Here is a 22,066-nt window from a genome sequence, read left to right as displayed (position 1 = left end):
GGATTGAGTATTACATTCTGAACTCTTCATGCACAATTTTCTTTCATTATATTTACTTCAGAGTAGTCCGATGCCAAGTTCATTTCAATATCTCTTAGGATAATTCATCTGCCATTCGAGCCAAAGCTAAACATTTCCAAATTGTCAGCTTTAACACAATTTAGCTTGTTATCTAAATTTCATCCATTACCAAATAGAGTGCAATCTGGGATGAAATGCCTTCCTTAACATCAGAGAGGTGAATTTGGCCTTGGGAAGTAGTACAAAACAGTGGATAAAGTACCAGCAGTCAGTTTTACACACAGTTTTACATCCAATTTTATTTTGCATTGTTTTCAATGGAAAAACAACTTGGGTGGTATGTAAATTGCCTGTTTCATTCTAATGCCAAAGTCCAATTTCACCTCCCGACATATGTTAGCTCTAATATTTCAAATTAATCCACTACAATGGTGAGGTTAAACCATTTCCCTGCAATATGATAAACTTAAACATCAAATGTCATTACATCAATATCAGTACCTGGCTCTTTAGTCACAGCCTTGGTAACCTTAGGATCTTCAGGTAGTGCGACATCTTTCTCTGTTGTTTCCATGCCAAAGTCAACATCGGGAAACATAAATTTAGGAAGTGAAACTGCAAATAATGGCACTTTTGTCTCAGGCGTTTTCAAATTAGGATCTGCATCTGCTGCTGTAATATGTACCGAATCAGTATCCACTTTTAATCTTGATGAATGGATGACACACTCTGGACTTTTGAGGTCCACTGATATTCCAGGCACACTTGCATCAGTGTCAGGTTTTGACTGATTTGCATCAAGATTAATGTTACCCTGCACTATTAATGGCTTTCGTACATTTGACATTTTTAGCATGGCATCAGACTCAAGAAGTCCATGATCCAAAACATTAAGCTCACCAATTAAGTCCCCAGGCTCCATTTTTACTGCAGACACTTTCCCATCAGGATCAACCTTAGATGTTTTAGGTGTCTTCACATCCATGTCATCTGGCGGTGTTTGCACATCAACATGTGGGCCTTTAATACCTACATCAGGTTTTTCAAGGGAAATAGCAACATCTGGCTTCTTCATGCTAACATCTACTTCTGGACCTTTGAATTTTGGAAGTGAAACGCCAAAAGATGGCATTTTCATGGATGGCATTTTAAACTTCCCACCATCACCTTTCACCTTCAGATCTGGTGCTGCAACATCTACCTTCATTGTTGGGACATGATTGTCAGATGATTGACCTTTAATGTCCACTAACAGTCCAGGAGCTGATACAAGTTCAGGTTTATACAGGGATGAATCAACATCAATTTTCCCTTTCATGTTTGGAATAGCACTATCAAGTGATGGCTTTTTTACTTCAGGCATTTGAAGCCAGGCATCAGGTTCTTCAAGGTCAATAGCTCTAACACAAAAATCACCCTCCAACTTGCCTGGTTTTACATCTACAACTGGCACTTTTGCATGCACATCAGCTTTTGGTAGTGAAAGGTCAACTGTGGGCACACTGACATCAACATTCATTTTGGGAGCTTTGATGTCAGCTGCCGAAAATCCAAATTTTAGAGCTTTAAATTTTGGCAGTTTCATTTTTCCTCCCCCTGTTTCAATGTCTACATCAGGTGCCTCCACATCAATTTCAAATTCTCGGGTTCCAACATCAATTTTCGGCCCTTGAATATCTACCTCAGGTTTCTCAAGTGAAATATCCACATCTGGCTTCTTCACGTTCACATCCACTTCTGGACCTTTGAACTTTGGAAGGGAAACACCAAACAATGGCATTTTCTTGGTTGGCATTTTGAACCTCCCACTTTCATCTTTTAGCTTAAGGTCAGCTGTTGCAACATCTCCATCTACAATTGGTGCATGTATTTCAGTCGTTGGAGCTTTAACGTCTGCTAACAACCCAGGGGTTGAAATGTCAGGTTTGGGTTTAGACATGGATATATCAACATCAAGCTTCCCTTTCACTTTTGGAAAATCAATATCAATTGATGGTTTTTCCACCTCAGGCATTTTCAGACTGACATCAGGCCCTTGGAGTTCAATGTCTCCAACATTGACATCGCCATCCATTTGGCCTGGCTTTACAACAAGACCTGGCACTTTGACATCCAAATCAGATCTTGGTAGTGAGATGTCAGTTTTGGGCTGTTTGATATCAGTGTTGGGTGCTTTGATGTCAGGTGCCAAAAATCCAAATTTCGATACCTTAGATTTGGGCAGTTTTATTTTCCCTACTTTTGCCTTGATTTCTACATCGGATGCTTCCACGTCAACTTCACCTCCTGGAGCTCCAACATCAATTTTCAACCCTTTAATGTCGACCTCAGGTTTTTCGAGTGAAATATCGACATCTGGCTTCTTCACATCCACTTCTGGGCCTTTGAATTTTGGAAGTGAAACACCAAACGATGGCATTTTCATGGATGGCATTTTGAACCTCCCACCACCACCTTTCACCTTCAGTTCTGGTGCTGCAACATTTACGTCTACAGTTGGTGGATCGATGTCAACTGTTGGGGCTTTAATGTCCACAGAAAGTCCAGGAGTTGAAGTGTCAAGTTCGGGTTTAGACATGAGTGTATCCCCATCAAACTTCCCTTTCACTTTTGCAAAACCAACATCAATTGTTGGTTCTGTCACCTCAGGCATTTTCAGACTGACATTAGGTCCTTGGAGTTCAATGTCTCCAACACTGAGATTGCCTTCCACCTTGCCTGGTTGTTTATCAAAACCTGGCACTGTCGCATCCACATCTGACTTTGGTAGTGAGATGTCAACTTTGGGGAGTTTGGCATCAATTTTGATGTCAGGTGCAGAAAATCCAAATTTAGGTCCTTTAAATTTGGGCAATTCTACTTTCAATCCTTTTCCTTCAATATCTACTTCAGGTGCCTCCACATCAACTTCACATTCTGGAGCTCCTATATCAACGTTTGGCCCTTGAATATCTATCTCAGGTGTTTCAAGTGCAATATCTTCATCTAGCTTCTGAACACTCACATCCACTTCTGGACCTTTGAATTTTGGAAGTGAAACACCAAACGATGGAAATTTCAGTGATGGCATTTTGAACCTCCCACCATCGCCTTTCACCTTTAGATCGGGTGCTGCAACATTTACATCTATAGCTGGTGGATGGACGTCGGTCGTTGGGGCTTTAATGTCCACTGACAGCCCAGGAGTTGAAATGTCAAGTTCCGGTTTAGATATGGATGCATCAACATCAATCTTCCCTTTCACTTTTGGAAAACCAAAATCAATTGTTGGCTTTTTCACCTCAGGCTTTTTCAGGCTGATATCAGGTCCTTGGAGTTCAATGTCTCCAACACTGAGATCACCTTCTTCTTTGCCTGCTTTTACATCAAGAACAGGCAATTTCACATCCACATCTGATTTTGGTAGTGAGATGTCAACTGTGGGAAGGTTGACATCAATTTTGGGCCCTTTGATGTCAGGTGCAGTAAATCCAAACTTCGTTCCTTTAAATTTGGGAAATTTTACTTTCCCTCCTTTTCCATCAATGTCCACATCAGATGCCTCCGCATCAATTTCACATTTTGAAGGCCCTATATCAATTGTCGGCCCTTGAAAATCTACCTCAGGTGTTTCAAGTGAAATGTCCACATCAGGCTTCTTCACACTCACATCCACTTCCGGACCTTTGAATTTTGGAAGTGAAACACCAAACGATGGCATTTTCATCGATGGCATTTTGAACCACCCGCCATCACCTTTCACCTTCAGATCTGGTGCTGCACCATCTATATCTACAGTTGATGGATGGATGTCAGTCGTTGGGGCTTTAATGTCCACTGACAGTCCAGGAGTTGAGATATCCAGTTCGGGTTTAGACATGGATGCATCAACATCAGACATTCCTTTCACTTTTGGAAAACCAATATCAATTGTTGGCTTTTTCACCTCAGGCATTTTCAGGCTGATATCAGGTCCTTGGAGTTCAATGTCTCCAACACTGAGATCACCTTCCATCTTGCCTGGTTTTAAATCAAGATCTGGCAACTTTACATCCACATCTGATTTTGGTAGTGAGATGTCAACTTTGTGGACGTTGACATCAATGTTGGGTGCTTTGATATCAGGTGCAGTAAATCCAAATTTCGGTCTTTTAAATTTGGGCAATTTTATTTTCCCTCCTTTTCCTTCAATATCTACATCAGGTGCTTCCATAATGACTTCGCATTCTGGAACTACTACGTTAATTTTCGGCCCTTGAACATCTGCTGCAAGTTTCTCAAGTGAAATATCGACATCTGTTTTTTTCACACTCACATCCAATTCTGGACCTTTGAATTTTGGAAGTGAAACACCAAACGATGGAAATTTCATGGATGGAAGTTTGAACTTCCCACTATCACCTTTCACCTTCAGATCTGGTGCTGCAACATCTACATCTACAGTTGGTGGATGTATGTCAATCGTTGGGGCTTTAATGTCGGCTGATAGTCCAAGAGCTGAAATGCCAAGTTCAGGTTTAGACATGGATGCATCAACATCAGACATTCCTTTCACTTTTGGAAAACCAACATCAATTGATGGCTTTTTCACCCCAGGCATTCTCAGACTGATATCAGGTCCTTGGAGTTCAATGTTTCCAACACTTAGATCACCTTCCATCCTGCCTTGGTTTACATCTACACCTGGCACTGTCATGTCCACATCTGGTTTTGGTAGTGAGATGTCAAATTTGGGGAGTTTGACATCAATGCTGGGCGCTTTGATGTCAGGTGCAGTAAATCCCAATTTCGGTCCTTTAAATGTGGGCAAACTTATTTTCCCTCCTCTTCCCTCAAGACCTACATCACCTGCCTCCACATCAACTTCACATTCTGGAGCTCTGACATCAACTGTCAGCCCTTGAATATCTACCTCAGGTTTCTCAAGTGAAATATCGACATCTGGCTTCTTCACACTCACATCCACTTCAGGACCTTTGAATTTTGGAAGTGAAACACCAAACGATGGTATTTTCATCGATGGCATTTTGAACCTCCCACCATCACCTTTCACCTTCAGATCTGATGCGGCAATATCTACATCTACAGTTGGTGGATGGATGTCAGTCTTTGGGGCCTTAATGTCCGCTGTCTGTCCAGGAGCTGAAATGTCAAGCTCAGGTTTAGTCATGGATGCATCAACATCAAACATTCCTTTCACTTTTGGAAAACTAATATCAATTGATGGCTTTTTCACCTCAGGCATTTTCAGACTGACATCAGGTCCTTGGAGTTCAATGTCTCCAATACTGAGATCACCTTCCATCTTGCCTGCTTTTACATCTACACCTGGCACTGTCACATCCACATCTGATTTTGGTAGTGAGATGTCAACTGTGGGGATGCTGACATCAATTTTGGGTCCTTTGATGTCAGGTGCAGTAAATCCAAATTTTGGTCCTTTAAATTTGGGCAATTTTATTTTCCCCCCTTTTCCCTCAGCACCTGCATCACGTGCCTCAAGGTCAACTTCACATTCCGGTGCACCTATTTCAATTTTTGGCCCTAGAATATCTACCTCAGGTTTTTCAAGTGAAATATCGACAAGTGGCTTCTTCATACTCACATCCACTTCTGGACTTTTGAATTTTGGAAGTGAAACACCAAATGAAGGCATTTTCATTGATGGCATTTTGAACCTCCCACCATCACCTTTCAGCTTCAGATCTGGTGCTGCAACATCTACATCTACAGTTGGTGGGTGGAAGTCAGTTGTTGGGGCTTTAATGTCCACTGATAGTCCAGGAGCTGAAATGTCAAGTTCGGGTTTAGATATGGATGCATCAACATCAATCTTCCCTTTCACTTTTGGAAAACCAATATCAATCGATGGCTTTTTCAGCTCAGGCTTCTTCGGGCTGACATCAGGTCTTTTGACTTCAATGTCTCCAACACTGACATCACCTTCCATCTTGCCTGGTTTTATATCTCCACCTGGCACTTTCACATACACATCCGATTTTGGTAGTGAGATGTCAACTGTGGGGAGGCTGACATCAATTTTGGGCCCTTTGGTGTCAGGTGCAGTAAATCCCAAATTCGGTCCTTTAAAGTTGGGCAATTTTAGTTTGCCTCCTTTTCCCTCGAGTTCTACGTCAGGTGCCTTAACATCAAGTTCACATTCTGGTGCTCCAATTTCAATTTTCGGCTCTTGAAAACATACCTCAGGTTTCTCAAGTGAAATATTGTCATCTGGTTTCTTCACACTCACATCTACTTCCGGACCTTTGAATTTTGGAAGTGAAACACCAAACGATGGCATTTTTATCGATGGCATTTTGAACCTCCCACCACCACTTTTCACCTTCAGATCTGGTGCTGGAACATCTACATCTACAGTTGGTGGATGGATGTCAGTCGTTGGGGCTTTAATGTCCACTGACAGTCCAGGAGTTGAAATATCAAGTTCGGGTTTAGACATGGATGCATCAATATCAATCTTCCCTTTCACTTTAGGAAATCCAATATTAATCGATGGCTTTTTCACCTCAGGCATTTTCAGACTGACATCGGGACCTTTGAGTTCAATGTCTCCAACACTGACATCACCTTCCATCTTGACTGGTTTTACATCTACACCTGGCATTTTCACATCCACATCCGATTTTGGTAGTGAGATGTCAACCGTGGGGATGCTGACATCAATTTTGGACCCTTTGATTTCAGGTGCAGTAAATCCAAACTTCGGTCCTTTAAATTTGGGCAATTTTATTTTCCCTCCTTTTCCCTCGAGATCTACATCAGGTATGTCGATATCAACTTCACATTCTGGACCTCCAACTTCAAATGACGGGCCTTGAATATCTATCTCAGGCTTTTCAACTGAAATATCAACATCTGGCTTCTTCACACTCACGTCTGAACCTTTGAACTTTGGAAGTGAAACACCAAACGATGGCATTTTCATCGATGGCATTTTGAACCTCCCACCATCACCTTTCACCTTCAGATCTGGTGCTGCAACAACTACATCTACAGTTGGTGGATGGATGTCAGTCGTTGGGGCTTTAATGTCCACTGACAGCCCAGGAGTTGAAATGTCAAGTTCGGGTTTAGATATGGATGCATCAATATCAATCTTCCCTTTCACTTTTGCAAAACCAATAGCAATCGATGGCTTTTTCACCTCAGGCATTTTCAGACTGACATCGGGTCCTTTGAGTTCAATGTCTCCAACACTGACATCACCTTTCAACTTGCCTGGTGTTAGATCAACACCTGGCACTGTCACATCCACATCCGATTTTGCTAGTGAGATGTCAACCTTGGGGATGCTGACATCAATTTTTGGCCCTTTGATTTCAGGTGCAGTAAATCCAAACTTCGGTCCTTTAAATTTGGGCAATTTTATTTTCCCTCCTTTTCCCTCGAGATCTACATCAGGTATCTCCATATCAACTTCACATTCTGGACCTCCGACATCAATTGACGGACCTTGAATATCTATCTCAGGCTTTTCAACTGAAATATCGACATCTGGTTTCTTCACACTCACATCCACGTCTGAACCTTTGAATTTTGGAAGTGAAACACCAAACAATGGCATTTTCATTGACGGCATTTTGAACCTCCCACCATCGCCTTTCACCTTCAGATCTGATGCTGCAACATCTACATCTACAGTTGGTGGATGGATGTCAGTCGTTGGGGCTTTAATGTCCACTGACAGCCCAGGAGTTGAAATGTCAAGTTCCGGTTTAGATATGGATGTATCAACATCAATCTTCCCTTTCACTGTTGGAAAACCAATATCAATCGATGGCTTTTTCACCTCAGGCATTTTCAGACTGGCACTGGGTCCTTTGAGTTCAAGGTCGCCAACACTGACATCACCTTCCAACTTGCCTGGTGTTAGATCAAAACTTGGCACTATCACATCCACATCCGATTTTGGTAGTGAGATGTCAACTGTGGGGAGGTTGACATCAATTTTTGGCCCTTTGATTTCAGGTGCAGTAAATCCAAACTTCGGTCCTTTAAATTTGGGCAATTTTATTTTCCCTCCTTTTCCCTCGAGATCTACATCAGGTATCTCCACATCAACTTCACATTCTGGTGCTCCTATTTCAATTTTTGGCCCTTGAATGTTGACCTCAGGTTTCTCAACTGAAGTATCGACATCTGGTTTCTTCACACTCACATCCACTTCTGGACCTCTGAATTTTGGAAGTGAAACACCAAACGATGGCATTTTCATTGACGGCATTTTGAACTTCCCACCATCCCCTTTCACCTTCAGTTCTGGTGCTGCAACATCTACATCTACAGTTGGTGGATGGATGTCAGTCGCTGGGGCTTTAATGTCCACTGACAGGCCAGGAGTTGAAATGTCAAGTTCCGGTTTAGATATGGATGTGTCAACATCAATTTTCCCTTTCACTGTTGGAAAACCAATATCAATTGATGGCTTTTTCACCTCAGGCATTTTCAGACTGGCACTGGGTCCTTTGAGTTCAAGGTCGCCAACACTGACATCACCTTCCAACTTGCCTGGTGTTAGATCAAAACTTGGCACTGTCACATCCACATCCGATTTTGGTAGTGAGATGTCAACTGTGGGGAGGTTGACATCAATTTTTGGCCCTTTGATTTCAGGTGCAGTAAATCCAAACTTCGGTCCTTTAAATTTGGGCAATTTTATTTTCCCTCCTTTTCCCTCGAGATCTACATCAGGTATCTCCACATCAACTTCACATTCTGGTGCTCCTATTTCAATTTTTGGCCCTTGAATGTTGACCTCAGGTTTCTCAACTGAAGTATCGACATCTGGTTTCTTCACACTCACATCCACTTCTGGACCTCTGAATTTTGGAAGTGAAACACCAAACGATGGCATCTTCATTGACGGCATTTTGAACTTCCCACCATCCCCTTTCACCTTCAGTTCTGGTGCTGCAACATCTACATCTACAGTTGGTGGATGGATGTCAGTCGCTGGGGCTTTAATGTCCACTGACAGCCCAGGAGTTGAAATGTCAAGTTCCGGTTTAGATATGGATGTGTCAACATCAATTTTCCCTTTCACTGTTGGAAAACCAATATCAATTGATGGCTTTTTCACCTCAGGCATTTTCAGACTGACATCGGCTCCTTTGGGTTCAATGTCTCCAACACTGACCTCACCTTCCATCTTGACTGGTGTTACATCTACACCTGGCACTGTCACATCCACATCCGATTTTGGTAGTGAGATGTCAACTGTGGGGATGCTGAAATCAATTTTGGGCCCTTTGATTTCAGTTGCAGTAAATCCAAACTTCGGTCCTTTAAATTTAGGCAATTTTATTTTCTCTCCTTTTCCCTTGAGTTCTATATCAGGTGCCTCCACATCAACTTCACATTCTGGTGCACCTATTTCAATTTTTTGCCCTTGAATGTTGACTTCAGGTTTCTCAAGTGAAATATCGACATCTGATTTCTTCACACTCACATCCACTTCTGGACCTCTGAATTTTGGAAGTGAAACACCAAACGATGGCATTTTCATTGACGGCATTTTGAACCTCCCACCATCGCCTTTCACCTTCAGATCTGATGCTGCAACATCTACATCTACAGTTGGTGGATGGATGTCAGTCGTTGGGGCTTTAATGTCCACTGACAGCCCAGGAGTTGAAATGTCAAGTTCCGGTTTAGATATGGATGTATCAACATCAATTTTCCCTTTCACTGTTGGAAAACCAATATCAATTGATGGCTTTTTCACCTCAGGCATTTTCAGACTGACATCGGTTCCTTTGAGTTCAATGTCTCCAACAGTTAGATCACCTTCCATCTTGATTGGTTTTACATCTATACCTGGCATTTTCACTTCCACATCCGATTTTGGTAGTGAGATGTCAATCGTGGGGATGCTGACATCAATTTTGGGCTCTTTGATTTCAGGTGCAGTAAATCCAAACTTCGGTCCTTTAAATTTGGGCAATTTTATTTTCCCTCCTTTTGCCTCGAGATCTACATCAGGTATCTCCATATCAACTTCACATTCTGGAACTCCGACATCAATTGACGGACCTTGAATATCTATTTCAGGCATTTCAGCTGAAATATCAACATCTGGCTTCTTCACACTCACGTCCACTTCTGAACCTTTGAACTTTGGAAGTGAAACACCAAACGATGGTATTTTCATCGATGGCATCTTGAACCTCCCACCATCACCTTTCACCTTCAGATCTGGTGCCGCAACATCTACATCTACAGTTGGTGGATGAATGTCAGTCGTTGGGGCTTTAATGTCCACTGACAGCCCAGGAATTGAAATGACAAATTCGGGTTTAGATATGGATGCATCAACATCAATCTTCCCTTTCACTTTTGGAAAACCAATATCAATTGATGTCTTTTTCACCGCAGGCATTTTCAGACTGACACCGGGTCCTTTGAGTTCAATGTCGCCAACACTGACATCACCTTCCAACTTGCCTGGTGTTAGATCAAAACTTGGCACTGTCACATCCACATCCGATTTTGGTAGTGAGATGTCAACTGTGGGGAGGTTGACATCAATTTTGGGCCCTTTGATGTCAGATGCAGTTATTCCAAATTTCGGTCCTTTAAGTTTAGGCAATTTTATTTTCTCTCCTTTTCCCTTGAGTTCTATATCAGGTGCCTCCACATCAACTTCACATTCTGGTGCTCCTATTTCAATTTTTGGCCCTTGAATGTTGACCTCAGGTTTCTCAACTGAAGTATCGACATCTGGTTTCTTCACACTCACATCCACTTCTGGACCTCTGAATTTTGGAAGTGAAACACCAAACGATGGCATTTTCATTGACGGCATTTTGAACTTCCCACCATCCCCTTTCACCTTCAGTTCTGGTGCTGCAACATCTACATCTACAGTTGGTGGATGGATGTCAGTCGCTGGGGCTTTAATGTCCACTGACAGCCCAGGAGTTGAAATGTCAAGTTCCGGTTTAGATATGGATGTGTCAACATCAATTTTCCCTTTCACTGTTGGAAAACCAATATCAATTGATGGCTTTTTCACCTCAGGCATTTTCAGACTGACATCGGCTCCTTTGGGTTCAATGTCTCCAACACTGACATCACCTTCCATCTTGACTGGTGTTACATCTACACCTGGCACTGTCACATCCACATCCGATTTTGGTAGTGAGATGTCAACTGTGGGGATGCTGAAATCAATTTTGGGCCCTTTGATTTCAGTTGCAGTAAATCCAAACTTCGGTCCTTTAAATTTAGGCAATTTTATTTTCCCTCCTTTTCCCTCGAGATCTAAATCAGGTACCTCAATATCAACTTCACACTCTGGACCTCCGACATCAATTGACGGACCTTGAATATCTATCTCAGGCTTTTCAACTGAAATATCGACATCTGGTTTCTTCATACTCACATCCACTTCTGAACCTTTGAACTTTGGAAGTGAAACACCAAACGATGGTATTTTCATCGATGGCATTTTGAACCTCCCACCATCACCTTTCACCTTCAGATCTGGTGCCGCAACATCTACATCTACAGTTGGTGGATGGATGTCAGTCGTTGGGGCTTTAATGTCCACTGACAGCCCAGGAGTTGAAATGTCAAGTTCCGGTTTAGATATAGATGCATCAACATCAATCTTTCCTTTCACTTTTGGAAAACCAATATCAATCGATGGCTTTATCCACTCAGGCATTTTCAGACTGACATCGGGTCCTTTGAGTTCAATGTCTCCAACACTGACATCACCTTCCAACTTGCCTAGTGTTAGATCAACACCTGGCACTGTCACATCCACATCCGATTTTGGAAATGAGATGTCAACTGTGGGCAGGTTGACATCAATTTTGGGCGCTTTGATGTCAGGTGCAGTGAATCCAAATTTCGGTCCTTTAAGTTTAGGCAATTTTACCTTCTCTCCTTTTCCCTTGAGTTCTGTATCAGGTGCCTCCACGTCAACTTCACATTCTGGTGCTCCTATTTCAATTTTTGGCCCTTGAATGTTGACCTCAGGTTTCTCAAGTGAAATATCGACATCTGGTTTCTTCACACTCACATCCACTTCTGGACCGTCAAATTTTGGAAGTGATACACCAAAGGATGGTATTTTCATTGACGGTATTTTAAACCTCCCACCATCACCTTTCACTTTCAGATCTGGTGCTGCAACATTTACATCTACAGTTGGTGGATGGATGTCAGTCGTTGGGGCTTTAATGTCCACTGATAGCCCAGGGGTTGAAATGTCAAGTTCGGGTTTAGATATGGATGTATCAACATCAATTTTCCCTTTCACTGTTGGAAAACCAATATCAATCGATGGCTTTTTCACCTCAGGCATTTTCAGACTGACATCAGGTCCTTGGAGATCAATGTCTCCAACACTGACATCACCTTCCATCTTGACTGGTTTTACATCTACACTTGGGATTTTCACATCCATATCCAATTTTGGTAGTGAGATGTCAACTGTGGGGACATTGACATCAATTTTAGGCGCTTTGATTTCAGGTGCTGTGAATCCAAATTTCGGTCCTTTAAATTTGGGCAATTTTATTTTCCCTCCTTTTCCCTTGAGATCTACATCAGGCATGTCCATATCAACTTCACATTCTGGTGCTCCTATTTCCATTTTAGGCCCTTGAATGTCAACGTCAGGTTTTTCAAGTGAAATATTGTCATCTGGTTTCTTCACACTAACATCCACTTCTGGACCTTTGAACTTTGGAAGTGAAACACCAAACGATGGTATTTTCATCGATGGTATTTTGAACCTCCCACCATCACCTTTCACCTTCAGATCTGGTGCTGCAACATCTACATCTACAGTTGGTGGATGGATGTCAGTCATTGGGGCTTTAATGTTCACTGACAGCCCAGGAGTTGAAATGTCAAGTTTAGGTTTAGACATGGATGCATCAACATCAGACATTCCTTTCACTGTTGGAAAACCAATATCAATTGTTGGCTTTTTCAATTCAGGCATTTTCAGACTGACATCGGGTCCTTTGAGTTCAATGTCTCCAACACTGACATCACCTTCCATCTTGACTGGTTTTATATCCACACCTGGCATTTTCACATCTACATCTGATTTTGCTAGTGAGATGTCAACCTTGGGGATGCTGACATCAATTTTGGGCCCTTTAATTTCAGGTGCAGTAAATCCAAACTTCGGTCCTTTAAATTTGGGCAATTTTATTTTCCCTCCTTTTCCCTTAAGATCTACATCAGGTATGTCCATATCAACTTCACATTCTGGACCTCCGACATCAATTGACGGACCTTGAATATCTATCTCAGGCTTGTCAACTGAAATATCGACATCTGGTTTCTTCACACTCACATCCACGTCTGAACCTTTGAATTTTGGAAGTGAAACACCAAACGATGGTATTTTCATCGATGGCATTTTGAACCTCCCACCATCACCTTTCACCTTCAGATCTGGTGCTGCAGCATCTACATCTACAGTTAGTGGATGAATGTCAGTCGTTGGGGCTTTAATGTCCACTGACAGCCCAGGAGTTGAATTGTCAAGTTCAGGTTTAGACATGGATGCATCAACATCAATCTTCCCTTTCACTTTTGGAAAACCAATATCAATCGATGGCTTTTTCACCTCAGGCATTTTCAGGCTGATATCAGGTCCTTGGAGATCAATGTCAGCAACACTGACATCACCTTCCATCTTAACTGCTTTTACACCCACACCTGGTACTTTCACATTCACATCTGATTTTGGTAGTGAGATGTCAACTGTGGGGACATTAACATCAATTTTGGGCCCTTTGATTTCTGGTGCAGTGAATCCAAATTTCGGTCCTTTAAATTTGGGCAATTTTATTTCCCCTCCTTTTCCCTCGAAATCTACATCAGGTACCTCCACATCAACCTCACATTCTGGTGCTCCTATTTCCATTTTCGGCCCTTGAATGCCTAAGTCCGTTTTTTCAAGCGATCTATCGACATCTGGTTTCTTCACACTCACATCCACTTCTGGACCTTTAAATTTTGGAAGTTGAACACCAAATGATGGCATTTTCATTGATGGCATTTTGAAACCCCCACCATCGCCTTTCACTTTCAGATCTGGTGCTGCAACTTCCACATCTACAGTTGGTGGATGGATGTCAGTCGTTGGGGCTTTAATGTCCACTGACAGGCCAGGAGTTGAAATGCCAAGTTCAGGTTTAGACATGGATGCATCAACATCAATCTTCCCTTTCACTTTTGGAAAGACAATATCAATTGATGGTTTTTTCACCTCAGGCATTTTCAGACTGACATCGGCTCCTTTGAATTCAATGTCTCCAACACTGACATCACCTTCCAACTTGCCAGGTGTTACATCAACACCTGGCACTGTCACATCCACATCTGATTTTGGTAGTGAGATGTCAACTGTGGGGAGGTTGACATCAATTTTGGGCCCTTTGATGTCAGGTGCAGTGAATCCAAATTTTGGTCCTTTAAATTTGGGCAATTTAATTTTCCCTCCATTTCCCTTGAGTTCTATATCAGGTGCCTCCACATCAAATTCACATTCTGGTGCTCCTATTTCCATTTTCGGACGTTGAATAACCACGTCAGGTATTTCAAGTGTAATATCGACATCTGGTTTCTTCACACTGACATCCACTTCTGGACCTTTGAACTTTGGAAGTGAAACACCGAACGATGGCATTTTCACCGATGGCAGTGGGAACCCCCCACCATCGCCTTTCACTTTCAGATCTGGTGCTGCAACATCTACATCTACAGTTGGTGGATGGATGTCAGTCGTTGGGGCTTCAAAGTCCACTGACAGCGCATGAGTTGTAACGTCAAATTCGGGTTTAGACATGGATGCATCGACATCAATCTTCCCTTTAACTTTTGGAAAACCAATATCAATTGATGGCATTTTCATCTCAGGCATTTTCAGACTGACATCAGGTCCTTTGAGTTCAATGTCTCCAACACTGACATCACCTTCCATCTTGACTGGTTTTATATCTACACCTGGCACTGTCACATCCACATCCGATTTTGGTAGTGAGATGTCAACTGTGGGGAGGTTGACATCAATTTTGGGCCCTTTGATGTCAGGTGCAATGAATCCAAATTTCGGTCCTTTAAGTTTAGGCAATTTTATTTTCCCTCCTTTTCCCTTGAGTTCTATATCAGGTGCCTCCACATCAACGTCACATTCTGGTGCACCTATTTCAAGTTTTTGCCCTTGAATGTTGACCTCAGGTTTCTCAAGTGAAATATCGGCATCTGGTTTCTTCACACTCACATCCACTTCTGGGCCTTTGAATTTTGGAAGTGAAACACCAAACGATGGCATTTTCATCGATGGCATTTTGAACCTCCCACCATCGCCTTTCACTTTCAGATCTGATGCTGCAACATCTACATCTACAGTTGGTGGATGGATGTCAGTCGTTGGGGCTTTAATGTCCACTGACAGCCCAGGAGCTGACATGTCAAGCTCAGGTTTAGACATGGTTGCATCAACATCAGACATTTCTTTCACTGCTGGAAAACCAATATCAATCGATGGCTTTTTCACCTCAGGCATTTTCAGACTGACATCAGGTCCTTTGAGTTCAATATCTCCAACACTGACATCACCTTCCATCTTGACTGGTTTTACATCTATACCTGGCACTTTCACATCCACATCCGATTTTGCTAGTGAGATGTCAACCGTGGGGATGCTGACATCAATTTTTGGCTCTTTGATTTCAGGTGCAGTAAATCCAAACTTCGATCCTTTAAATTTGGGCAATTTTATTTTCCCTCCTTTTCCCTTGAGATCTACATCAGGTATATCCATATCAACTTCACATTCTGGACCTCCAACATCAATTGACGGACCTTGAATATCTATCTCAGGCTTTTCAACTGAAATATCGACATCTGGTTTCTTCGCACTCACATCCATGTCTGAACCTTTGAATTTTGGAAGTGAAACACCAAACGATGGTATTTTCATCGATGGCATTTTGAACCTCCCACCATCACCTTTCACCTTCAGATCTGGTGCTGGAACATCTACATCTACAGTTGGTGGATGGATGTCAGTCGTTGGGGCCTTAATGTCCACTGACAGACCAGGAGCTGAAATGTCAAGTTCCAGTTTAGACATGGATGCATCAACATCAATCTTCCCTTTCACTTTTGGAAAACCAATATCAATCGATGGCATTTTCACCTCAGGCATTTTCAGACTGACATCGGGTCCTTTGAGTTCAATGTCTCCAACACTGACATCACCTGCCAACTTGCCTGGTGTTAGATCAACACCTGGCACTCTCACATCCACATCCGATTTTGGTAGTGAGATGTCAACTGTGGGGAGGTTGACATCAATTTTGGGCCCTTTGATGTCAGGTGCAGTGAATCCAAATTTCGGTCCTTTACGTTTGGGCAATTTTGTTTTCTCTCCTTTTCCCTTGAGTTCTCCATCAAGTACCTCCAGATCAACTTCACACTCTGATGCTCCTATTTCAATTTTTTGCCCTTGAATGTTGACCTCAGGTTTCTCAACTGAAGTATCGACATCTGGTTTCTTCACACTCATATCCACTTCCGGGCCTTTGAATTTTGGTAGTGAATCACCAAATGATGGCATTTTCATTGACGGCATTTTAAACCTCCCACCATCGCCTTTCACCTTCAGATCTGGTGCTGCAACATCTCCGTCTAGAGCCAGTGGATGGATGTCAGTCATTGGGGCTTTAATGTTCACTGACATTCCAGGAACTGACATGACCAGCTCAGGTTTAGACATGGATGCATCAACATCAGACACTCCTTTCACTGTGGGAAAACCAATATCAATTGTTGGCTTTTTCCCCTCAGGCATTTTCAGACTGGCAACAGGTCCTTTGAGTTCAATGTCTCCAACACTGACATCACCTTCCATCTTGCCTGGGGTTACATCAACACCTGGCACTGTCACATCCACATCCGATTTTGCTAGCGAGATGTCAACCTTGGGGGTGCTGACATCAATTTTTGGCCCTTTGATTTCAGGTGCAGTAAATCCGAACTTCGGTCCTTTAAATTTGGGCAATTTTATTTTCCCTCCTTTTCCCTCGAGATCTACATCAGGTATGTCCATATCAACTTCACATTCTGGACCTCCGACATCAATTGACGGACCTTGAATATCTATCTCAGGCTTTTCAACTGAAATATCGATATCTGGTTTCTTCACACTCACATCCACGTCTGAACCTTTGAATTTTGGAAGTGATACACCAAACGATGGTATTTTCATGGATGGCATTTTGAACCTCCCACCATCACCTTTCACCTTCAGATCTGGTGCTGCAACATCTACATCTACAGTTGGTGGATATATGCCATTCGTTGGGGGTTTAATATCAACTGACAGCCCAGGAGCTGAAATGTCAAGTTCCAGTTTAGACATGGATGCATCAACATCAGTCTTCCCTTTCACTTTTGGAAAACCAATATCAATCGATGGCTTTTTCACCGCAGGCATTTTCAGACTGACATCAGGTCCTTTGAGTTCAATGTCTCCAACACTGACATCACCTTCCAACTTACCAGGTGTTACATCAACACCTGGCACTGTCACATCCACATCCGATTTTGGTAGTGAGATGTCAACTGTGGGGAGGTTGACATCAAATTTGGGCCCTTTGATGTCAGGTGCAGTGAATCCAAATTTCGGTCCTTTAAGTTTAGGCAATTTTACCTTCTCTCCTTTTCCCTTGAGTTCTATATCAGGTGCCTCCACATCAACTTCACATTCTGGTGCTCCTATTTCAATTTTTTGCCCTTGAATGTTGACCTCAGGTTTCTCAAATGAAATATCGACATCCGGTTTCTTCACACTCACATCCACTTCTGGGCCTTTGAATTTTGGAAGTGAAACACCGAACGATGGCATTTTCATTGACGGCATTTTGAACCTCCCACCATCGCCCTTCACCTTCGGATCTGGTGCTGCAACATCTACATCTACAGTTGGTGGATGGATGTCAGTCGTTGGGGCTTTAATGTCCACTGACAGTCCAGGAGCTGACATGTCATGCTCAGGTTTAGATATGGATGCATCAACATCAGACATTCCTTTCACTGCTGGAAAGCCAATATCAATTGATGGCTTTTTCAATTCAGGCATTTTCAGACTGACATCAGGTCCTTTGAGTTCAATGTCTCCAACACTGACACCACCTTCCATCTTGACTGGTTTTACATCTACACCTGGCATTTTCACATCCACATCCGATTTTGGTAGTGAGATGTCAACCGTGGGGATGCTGACATCAATTTTGGGCCCTTTGATTTCAGGTGCAGTAAATCCAAACTTCGGTCCTTTAAATTTGGGCAATTTTATTTTCCCTCCTTTTCCCTCAAGGTCTACATCAGGTATGTCCATATCAACTTCACATTCTGGACTTCCGACATCAATTGACGGACCTTGAATATCTATCTCAGGCTTGTCAACTGAAATATCGACATCTGGCTTCTTCACACTCACATCCACGTCTGAACCTTTGAATTTTGGAAGTGAAACACCAAACGATGGTATTTTCATCGATGGCATTTTGAACCTCCCACCATCACCTTTCACCTTCAGATCTGGTGCTGCAACATCTCCGTCTAGAGCTGGTGGATGGATGTCAGTTGTTGGGGCTTTAATGTCAAATGTCAGCCCAGGAGTTGAAATGTCAAGTTCCGGTTTAGACATGGATGCATCAACATCAAGCTTCCCTTTTACTTTTGGGAGACTAATTTCAATTGATGGCTTTTTCACCTCAGGCATTTTCAGACTGACATCAGTTCCTTTGAGTTCAATGTCTCCAACACTGAGATCACCTTCCATCTTGCCTGGTTTTACATCTACACCTGGCAATGTCGCATCCACATCCGATTTTGGTAGTGAGATGTCAACTGAGGGGAGGTTGATATCAATTTTGGGTGCTTTGATGTCACGTGCCGATAACCCAAACTTCAGTCCTTGAAACTTGGGCAATTTTATTTTCCCTCCTTTTCCTTCAACTTCTACAGTTGGTGCCTGTACATCAATTTCATATTCTGGAGCTCCTATTTCAATTTTCGGCCCTTGAATATCTAGCTCCGGTTTTTCTAGTGAAAGATTGACTTCTGACTTCTTCACATTCACGTCCACTTCTGCACCTTTTAATTTTGGAATTGAAACACCAAATGATGGCATTTTCATGGATGGCATTTTGATCCTCCCACCATCACCTTTCGCGTCCAGATCTGGTGCTGCAACATCTGCATCTACTCTTGGCACATGGGTGTCAGTTGTTTGGGGTTTAACGTCTACTGACAGTCCTGGTGTTGAAATGTCAAGTTCCAACTTAGACGTGGATGTATCTTCATCAAACTTCCCTTTCGCTTTTGGAACATCAACATTAATTGATGGCTTTTTCACCTCAGGCATTTTCAGACTGACATCTGGTCCTTTGAGTTCAATGTCTCCAACACTGAGATCACCTTCCATCTTGCCTGATTTTACATCTACCCCTGGCACTGTCACTTCCACATCCATTTTTGGGAGTGAGATGTCATCTTTGGGGAGATTGACATCAATGTTGGGCCCTTTGATGTCAGCCGCTGAAAGCCCAAATTTCGGTCCTTTTATTTTGAACTTTTTCATGTTTCCTCCTTCTGTAACATGCATGCTCGGAATCTTCTCACCTGCCTCAGCTTCCACTGTAACTAACTCCCAGTTTCTGTCCCTCATATCAGTTTGATGTTTGTTGTCTGAAATATCACTGTGTGGCTCCTTCATGCTGACATCCATACTTGAATCATGGTCTTCTAGCTCAGTAATCCCAGATATGAGATCGCCCTTCAAATTGCCTGGAATCATTTTTACTGCTGGTTGTTTCACATCTGTGTCAGTGTTTGAAACTGTGGTGTGAACTTTCATTAAGCTGACATCAATTGCAAGTGTTGAAGGCTTTGACTGTGTTCCAGTCATTTTATCTTTGGCTTCTTTCTTTTTGGGCTTTTTTGTTTTTTCCTGCTTATCAGTCTTGGATTTCTTAGTTCGCATTTCAGATTTTGGAAGCTGAATCTCAGCAATTTGCTCGCTGATACTTGCTTCTTGCTTCTCATGTAACGGCAATGAAGCATCAGATTTTATATCTGTGGTACCAAGTTCTTTTTGTGAGGTATACTGTTGTGTTGGCTGGCCAGTTGTTTCTCCCTGTTTCCTACCCACTTGTGACTTAACTTTTGACATTCCAATATCTGTTTTTAATTTAATTTCTGCAGCTGCAATCGGAATAGCTGATTTGGCATCACTGTCTCTTTTTGAATACTCAATTTCAATTTTTTGTTGCTCCATATTTGCATCCGATGTTTGCAAACATGTACTTGCCTCTGGCAATTTTGTCTCAATATCAATTGTGGGCAGAATTGGTTCTGAAATCACAAATTTTGCTATTTTGAGTTTTGGCATTTTGAGTTTGGATTCAGTATTAATATTATCCGAATCCATTTCATGGCTTTGGTTCTCCAGCTTTGGATCAGATTGTTTTGTAGTTGTTATTGTGGTCTCATTTGAGTTTTGTGGTGTACTTTCTGCATTTGGTTGGAGTGTTTCATATTTCGAAGTAGATGATTCATTAGTACCTGTAGAAGGTGTTTCTTTTTCCTCCTCAGAGGCTTCTGTCTTCCCCATTTTTATTCCTCTTGCACCAATATGTGGAAGTTTTATTTTTCTTCTCCGTTTTTTCACTTTTTGGGGCATTTCTGCTGTTTTCAAATGGGATTCTATATCTGTGCTTGTTGCAGTTATGTCATGTTGATCACGTTCTTCTGTTTCTGATAAGCTGTGAGATCTGCCCAGGCTGTATGACTTTGTTTTTTTGAAAGCTGGAAACTTGGGGCAGGAAAAAGTTACATCAGGTACTTCAGCCACCTTTGTTTTCCCCTTTTGAGTAGTTTCTTGCATTTTTGTTTCTGTTTGTCTGCGCATTTCTTCAGAAGCATCTCTTGCTACTTTTGTTTTCTTTCCATAAAGTTTTGTAAATAAATCTTCTTCTGTTCCCTAAGAGAAAGTATGTACTGTTATTTCATCAGCTTTTATATGAAAGAAATCCATAAGATTGATAGACTAAGGATGGGCAAGTAGGGATCAGCAATAAATGCTGGTCCAGCCAGCAAAGCCCACATCCCATGAATGGATTTTAAAAAAACTGATTGATAGAAAGAGAGAAAAGCTTACAAAATTACTCACAATGTTTTTGTTGCATGTAGTGCTTAGCTCACTTGTAAGGCTGACCTCTATAACAGATTTTTATCTTTGGCACTTCTAATACTTAATCAGCTTTGCAAATGTGCTAGATTTTGTACTCAATGTTTTCTCATGCTAATGTGAGTCTAGAAATACCCATGTGAGCTATTTGTAATAACTGTATTTACACTGTTACAATTCAGATATATTCTAATATCCTTTTCTTGTACTTATTCCAAAAGTCACCTTCCCATAAACTACAATTTTATCTTATGTGTAAAATGCCTGCTACAATTTCAGTACTGGATGAAAACAGAAATCTTCGGCAAGTGGGCTTTAGACCAGAAATAATATACCTACGTATGTGGAAAAAAACTCAAGTCACTTACGCTTGTAAATTCCCAACTGCTCAGCCTTTGGGCCTTCAGTCATCATGACATTTGAGCAGTTGCCACTCTGTTCAATAACACCCTCACAGTTAATGTACTTTAATGCCTTGTCCCCATTAAAACCACCACTCTCTCACAATCTGGTTGTGCCCTCTGGTGTGGCCCTCACTTTCACTCCCCTAAGTAAAAGAGACGGACACTTGAATGATTATTGCAGATGACTGGTTTAACCATTCATTGTCAGATTTGATTGGATCGCATAAAGTCTGATCAGGTTCTGGCTATGCCTTCCAAAAATGCCCACTCTTCTAGGGTTATCCTGGAATGCAAAAGTAACCCCTGACATTTCCTCTTTGCTACAAAGCACCCACCTTCTCCACCCTCAATTCCAACAGGTGCAAGGAACTCATGGACTTCTTTGTCACAAAGTTCATCTACCTTTACC

The 22,066-nt window shown here is 42.1% G+C and overlaps 1 protein-coding gene across 1 annotated transcript in view; it reads right to left on the bottom strand.

The window, feature by feature from the left end:
- Positions 1-22,066, bottom strand: part of LOC121292504 (neuroblast differentiation-associated protein AHNAK-like) — an 87,022-nt gene that overhangs the window by 3,150 nt on the left and 61,806 nt on the right. Inside the window, exon 7 of the mRNA XM_041214544.1 lies at positions 523-21,046. Within this exon, the coding sequence (XP_041070478.1) occupies positions 523-21,046 (20,524 nt within the window). The remainder of the gene's footprint in view (positions 1-522; positions 21,047-22,066) is intronic.

This window comes from Carcharodon carcharias, chromosome 20 (assembly GCF_017639515.1).
Source record: "Carcharodon carcharias isolate sCarCar2 chromosome 20, sCarCar2.pri, whole genome shotgun sequence".
Lineage (NCBI taxonomy): Eukaryota > Metazoa > Chordata > Chondrichthyes > Lamniformes > Lamnidae > Carcharodon > Carcharodon carcharias.
This window is presented reverse-complemented; position numbering and strand designations above follow the sequence as displayed.